Source organism: Syngnathoides biaculeatus, chromosome 9, assembly GCF_019802595.1.
Source record: "Syngnathoides biaculeatus isolate LvHL_M chromosome 9, ASM1980259v1, whole genome shotgun sequence".
In the NCBI taxonomy this organism is placed as follows: domain Eukaryota; kingdom Metazoa; phylum Chordata; class Actinopteri; order Syngnathiformes; family Syngnathidae; genus Syngnathoides; species Syngnathoides biaculeatus.
This window is the reverse complement of record NC_084648.1, coordinates 1,511,913-1,518,502: the sequence shown is the minus strand read 5'-3', so window position 1 is coordinate 1,518,502 and position 6,590 is coordinate 1,511,913. Positions and strand designations below refer to the sequence as shown.

Genomic DNA, 6,590 nt, shown 5'->3' with positions numbered 1-6,590 from the left:
ACTAAAAAGTGCATGAAGTGCATTTTTATGGATTCTTCTTCATGTATGAATCCAGGACATAAGTCTGTGCCATGTTACAAAATAAAAATAACAATAAAAATAAGTCATACAAGTCCTGTCCAGCAAGTTCTTGATCCATCCTCCTTTGGGCAGGTACCCAGGTAATCATCCAGTTGTGCCAGGTTGTTGTTTCAGAAAAGATAGACGTTGCACAATCCAGGAAGTAGGAAAGTAGGACAAAGTGGGAAGGGCAGGTTGAGGCTGGAAACTAATCCACAGTCCTACGCCTTTTGTCCAACACACGGTGCACGGCACACAACCTCCAGTCGCCACTAAAGAGCAGCTCCTGGTGGACGCAGCATCCAACACAGCAACATGCGTGAGATTGTTCACCTTCAGGCCGGGCAATGTGGGAACCAGATTGGTGCAAAGGTACGCTCATGATACTTTGATTAGCAACCTGTCTTCTGTTGCTTGGCAGTCTGTGGACATGATTATGAAAAATAGTAAGTGTCTTGCACTGTTTGCAAACAGATGTGACTGATTTTCTTTTATGACTATCTTTTTGCCGTAGGTGTATATGCTGTTTCTTAGTCTTTCATGTGTTTTACATGGGTTTCTAAACCACTGGGAGCTGGTGAAAAAGAATATTGTAGTTTTCTCAAGAGGTTGTGTGGTTGTTTAAAACTATAAAAAGATGTGTTTAAAACTAATTGATCGCCATGTCTGCTGATTGAGACATAGTTCAATTCGATTTCCTGAAGCACTGGACAGGTTGTTCTGAAGATTTTGAAGATATCACGCTCGGTTGTATCAATGGACCCTACCTGTTTAAATCAGATTTTGTAACGTTTGTATAATCCTCGGTTAAACTTGCAACACACGCCACGCATCTTGTGTGTTACACCGGTGTGTTTGGATTCTTTTGCTGGGCGTAATTGTTCTATGATGGTAAATGTGATAAGGCCTAGTTCATACATTCAAATCTCAAAATTTTTTTTTTTTTTGTATCTGTGACATACCCCTCAAAGTAAAGATCAATCACAAATTAGTCATTTCACTGTTTTGGTGGTACTGCGTGTGGTGTTATTGGAAAATGTCCACACAGAAGACCACACAACAATTCTGTTCTACTGCCACTCACAAAATCTCGCATGACACAGATGAGCTCACAAAAACGAAGCTGGGAAGCCACTTCTGGTTATGCCCCGATCTTTGCCAAGTGTTGCAAGTTGTTGTTGTTGACTGTTTGGGATCAATTTGCTTCAAATTGGGAAGAGAAAAAAACAGATGGGAAATTCCTTTGTCCATTGGTTAGTGCGTTGGTCTCACAGTTCTGAGGAACCGGGTTCAATCTCGGCCCCGCCTGTGTGGAGTTTGCATGTTCTCCCTGTGCCTGTGTGGGTTATCTCTGGGTCCTCGGGTTTCCTGCCACATTCCAAAATCATGCATTAGTTGGAGGCTCAAAATTTCCCTTAGATGGGATTGAGAGTGCAGATGGTTGTTTGTTTCTATGTGCCCTGCGATTGGCCGGCAACCAGTTCAGGGTATACTGGACCTCCTCCCTGAAGATAGTCGAGATAGGCTCCAGTACTCACTCCTGTGACCTTTATGAGGATATGCGGCTCAGACAATTGATGGATGTTCACTTCAAAAAGAAGCTAGGTTGGCACACTCCCAATTTTCCACTGGTCCAGGTGTGCAGGGTGTGGCAAAATATGAGTCCTTTTGCCTTCTGTACAACTTTAGCAACAAAAGCACTTTGCCATGAAATTTGCCTCAGTTGACTAGGAATAAAAGAACATACAGTGTTTTGCGATTGACACTGAGGACTCTATTCGTAAAAACATTGCAATGCGTGGTTTTCACTTATAGAATTGAAGCCAGTAAGATCCGCAAGCAATCAAAAAGTGAATGTGTTTGCTGTATAGGTCTGGCAAAGCTTCTCCGTGGAGGAAAGAAATAGCTATACATACAATTGTGAAAATTGTTCAAATAGTTTGACCCATAGAAAATTTAGGTGCTGAGTACAAAATGTTTCTAATATCTTATAGTAAATGTCAGTTTAGTGCAACTTATTTTTGTGATCTACTCTTCAATGTCATCTTGATTCTTTCATTTCAAGTTAATGTACAACTACATTCTAGGCAAAATCATAAACTATGTTGTTCAAAAGCTTCGGTGCCAAACATTGGACCGCATTGGTAACGTGTACAGTATGTTTCCTGCGTACTGTGAATTGCTTTGTCTGTCACAGTTTTGGGAGGTGATCAGTGACGAGCATGGTATCGACCCTACCGGTACCTACCACGGTGATGATAAGCTCCAACTGGAAAGAATCAATGTCTACTATAACGAGGCTACAGGTTCGGACACCTTGAACACAACTGTAATGACTTGCATTTGTTTTAATGGAATAAAAATCCAAGTTTTAGTTGAACAATTTGATATCCAGGAGGAAAATATGTCCCAAGGGCGATCTTGGTGGATTTGGAGCCAGGCACAATGGACTCTGTCCGGTCAGGCCCATTTGGCAGGATCTTTAGACCTGACAACTTTGTCTTCGGTAAGCTACACCTTTTCATGCTCCTTCTTCATGATTGCAAATAATATAAGAAAAGACATGACTGGTTGAAATTCAACTGTAGTCTAGAAGATCATAATTAGGTCTTTCTTTCCAGGCCAGAGTGGAGCGGGAAACAATTGGGCCAAGGGTCACTACACAGAAGGAGCCGAGTTGGTGGACTCGGTTTTGGATGTCGTGAGGAAGGAGGCCGAAGGCTGTGACTGCTTACAGGGGTTCCAGCTTACTCATTCTTTGGGTGGTGGCACCGGCTCTGGGATGGGAACTCTGCTCATCAGCAAGATCCGCGAGGAATACCCTGACCGCATCATGAACACCTTTAGTGTGGTGCCCTCTCCTAAGGTACAACTCATGTCACACACACCTTTTTGAAGGGTCAGTTCAGAATTGTAGGACAGTTTGATCACCAATATTTTTGAAAGTATGACCATGTATTTTAGTCACACATGAACACACATCCATTTAGTTGAAGCAATAATGATTTGATCCCCCAGTGATTTTGCATGTTTAGCCACTGACAAAGACATGAATGGTCATTATTTTAATGTCAGAAGTATGTTAACAGGGAGGGACTGAATAGCAAAACAAAATCTAGATTTAGGTGAAGAGACTGGTGAGATCACTCTGTGACCTTCATGTGATTCTTCTTTAGCTACTCCTTGATTTCTTTGGCTGTGTGCTTTGGCTCATCATCCTGCTTGGAGCCCCATCAATAACCCATTTTTTTCTGGCTGAAAGGAAGAAGTTGTCACCCAGGAAGTCACAGTACATGGCTCCAACCATAGTTGTCTTGATACGGTGAAGTTGACCTGTACTCTTTGCAGATCAACACCTCCAAAGCATAATGCTTAAACCTCCATTCTTAACAGTGGGTTTGGTGTTCTTAAGGTCATGCTCTCCATTCTTCTTCCTCCAAACATGGCGAGTCAAATTCAGTAAGATGAGGAAAATTTGGTTTCAGATATTTTTCTTTTGTTTCCTTTTTAATTCATTGGTTGAATTTGGAGTTACTGACGGTGTCGTGGTACAGACAGCTGACTTTGGACCTTGGTGTGGGCAGCATGGGATCAGTTCCTGCTCAGTGACATTGTTGATATCTTCCCACTGTTCACTGGCAACCAGTTCAGGGTGTACCCTGCCTCCAGCCCAATGACAGCTAGGATAGGCTCCAGCACTCCTGTGACCCTCGTGAGGATAAATGGCTCAGGAAGTGCATGGTTGATTTTGGAAAACCAAACCAATGCTAGGAAAGTTCTTTTCCTTGTCTGAAAAAAAAATCTGAAAGTGGGACATAACTTTATCATTTGAAAATGTGCTGCTCATTTCTTTTATTCACGTTAATCATTTTTTGATGTTCCACAGTACATATCCATGGATTTTTCATACCGTGAATCCTGACTCAGGTCTCAGCCGTGCTAGATTCCATTCCAGCAGACTCAAAGGGAGAGGCGGGGTGCACCCTAAACTGGTAGCCAGCCAATCACAGGGCGCTTAGAGACAAACAGACACACCTATGATCACTCCTCGGGGCAATTTAGAGTCTTCAATCACCCTACCGTGCATGTTTTGGGGATGTGGGAAAAAAGTCATGCAGCCACGGGGAGAATATGTAAACTTTTTAAAAGGTCTGTGATAAAAGAAAATGCTTTAAAACTTGCAAAGAAGACTTGTTAAGATATTAATATAGTAAAAGCTGTCTCGGAATTTATTGTATCTTTTACACTTAGTATGTAAGTTGATGATCAAGGAGGAGGGACAATAGCCAAAAAAAAGGCTAATATTTAGGAATTCCTTTTACCAAAGCTACAGTTACAATGTGTCTCAGAATACTTAATATTTACACAACAAGAGCATTTTTTTTTAATTTGGTGTATTTTACAGAGGGGAATTGGTGTGGGGACAGAAAATGTGCTCTGAATTTGGAATGACTCATTTGTGAAGTTATATACTGAGATGAGTGAAATTCTGCTTTTTAATTGGAATATTTTGTCTGCAGGTGTCTGACACAGTAGTGGAGCCCTACAATGCTACACTGTCGGTCCACCAGCTTGTCGAGAACACCGATGAGACCTACTGCATTGATAACGAAGCCTTGTATGACATCTGCTTCCGTACCCTCAAGCTGACCACGCCCACTTACGGAGATCTCAATCACCTGGTTTCTGCCACCATGAGTGGTGTGACAACCTGCTTGCGTTTTCCTGGTCAGCTGAATGCAGACCTACGCAAACTAGCTGTCAACATGGTCCCCTTCCCCCGTTTGCACTTCTTCATGCCGGGGTTTGCCCCGCTCACGAGCAGGGGGAGCACACAGTACAGAGCCCTCACCGTGCCTGAACTAACCCTGCAGATGTTTGATGCCAAAAATATGATGGCTGCTTGTGACCCCCGCCACGGACGTTACCTGACCGTGGCTGCCATATTTCGCGGCCGCATGTCCATGAAGGAAGTTGATGAGCAGATGCTGAACGTGCAAAACAAAAACAGCAGCTACTTTGTCGAGTGGATCCCCAACAACGTCAAAACAGCGGTATGCGACATCCCACCCCGGGGCCTTAAGATGTCTTCCACCTTCATTGGCAACAGCACTGCCATCCAGGAGCTGTTCAAGCGCATCTCTGACCAGTTCACTGCTATGTTCCGCCGCAAGGCTTTCCTCCACTGGTACACAGGAGAGGGGATGGATGAGATGGAGTTCACTGAGGCGGAGAGTAACATGAACGACTTGGTGTCAGAGTACCAGCAGTACCAGGATGCTACTGCTGAGGAGGGAGATTTTGAAGAGGAAGCAGAAGAGGAGGAGGAAGGTGCCTAAAACCTATGCAGTTCAATGTCTCTATGCACTTACTAACCACTCACTGGGTCTGCATTAGCTGTTCTATCATTCCCGCCTATATATATTTTTCAGGTAAAGGTGTGTTAGCTTTAATATGCCTGTGACCACATGGAGGTCTGTTTTCATCTTTCTGCAAAAGTAGATTAGGGTTAGGGTTCTGTTCACAACTACACAATTCTGCATCTGGCCCAAATGTAATATGTTGTGTTTGAATTAAGTTGTTTAATTTGGTACTTTAGTTCAATAAATGTATTGTAAACATATCAATGGTGTTTTCAAAGTTTTAATAAAGTAATTCACTGCCATGGATGTTTGTATATCTCTATCCAGCTGTTTACTGGATATTGTGAATTACTGTATATTTATCAAGTATGATTTTCAATGGGAAGCAGTGTGGAAGACGGACACACCAAGTTAGTTTGTGAAATTCAGGTTTGTAAACCATTGTAATGACTAACTGAGAAATCAGCAAAGCTTTTGAGTTGAAGGTAAAAATTAGGGGTTGAACCTCTGCATGTCACACCAATTGGGTTGGAACATGGGATGTTGGACAAGTTCAGCTACCTGACCCTCAAGCAGGGTATGCATATATATTTTACAGTATTAACACACTGTGTGGGATAGTTTGTAGAAAGCGTGTGTTGCAATCATGAGATAAGATGAACCTGTTCATTTTTGCCTATGCACCAAAAAAGAGATTAGACTACCCACCCTTTTTGGAATCCTTGGAGGGTGTTCAAGAGCACTCCGTGACTGGGGACTCCCTCGTTTTACTTAAGGACCTAAATGCTCACATGGGAAATGTGAAACCTGAGAGGTGCATGATTAGGAGGAACGCTTCCATTGCGAAGGTGGCTGACTGGCGCTTTGGCTGTCGTGGCATTAATCCCTAAACCTGTTAGTGGATACCAGCCGTAAAGGATGCTGCCGAGCTAATAGTGTCCAATAAAACTGTTTTTTTCCCCCTGTCCTACCCTCTTGGGGGCTTCAGAGGAAGTTTTCACATCAGCATGGTGCTTTGGTGCCATTGTGAACACGAGAGGTTATCACGCAGACAGTCAACAGCATAGAAAATGATGGTAAGGATGGACATAGAAGAGGATGGGACAGAAGTTGTTGGTGAGGCTTTGATGATGTGCAGCCAATGACCTCACGAGATAAATCCACACA

General features: G+C 43.0%; 1 protein-coding gene across 1 annotated transcript; it reads left to right on the top strand.

The window, feature by feature from the left end:
- The first annotated feature begins 306 nt into the window (after positions 1–306).
- LOC133506308 (tubulin beta-4B chain-like) lies at positions 307–5,722 on the top strand. Its single transcript, XM_061830322.1, has 5 exons — positions 307–432; positions 2,258–2,366; positions 2,456–2,566; positions 2,682–2,926; positions 4,581–5,722. Exons 1-5 carry the CDS (start codon positions 376–378, stop codon positions 5,397–5,399), a joined length of 1,341 nt encoding a protein of 446 aa, XP_061686306.1. The 5' UTR covers positions 307–375; the 3' UTR covers positions 5,400–5,722.
- Positions 5,723–6,590: the final 868 nt, after the last annotated feature.

Coding starts and splice junctions, on each gene's coding strand:
- LOC133506308 (XM_061830322.1), top strand. CDS start 376: ATGCGTGAGATTGTTCACCTTCAGGCCGGGCAATGTGGGAACCAGATT. Junction 433..2,257: donor GGAACCAGATTGGTGCAAAG/GTACGCTCATGA, acceptor TGTCTGTCACAG/TTTTGGGAGGTGATCAGTGA. Junction 2,927..4,580: donor GTGTGGTGCCCTCTCCTAAG/GTACAACTCATG, acceptor TTTTGTCTGCAG/GTGTCTGACACAGTAGTGGA.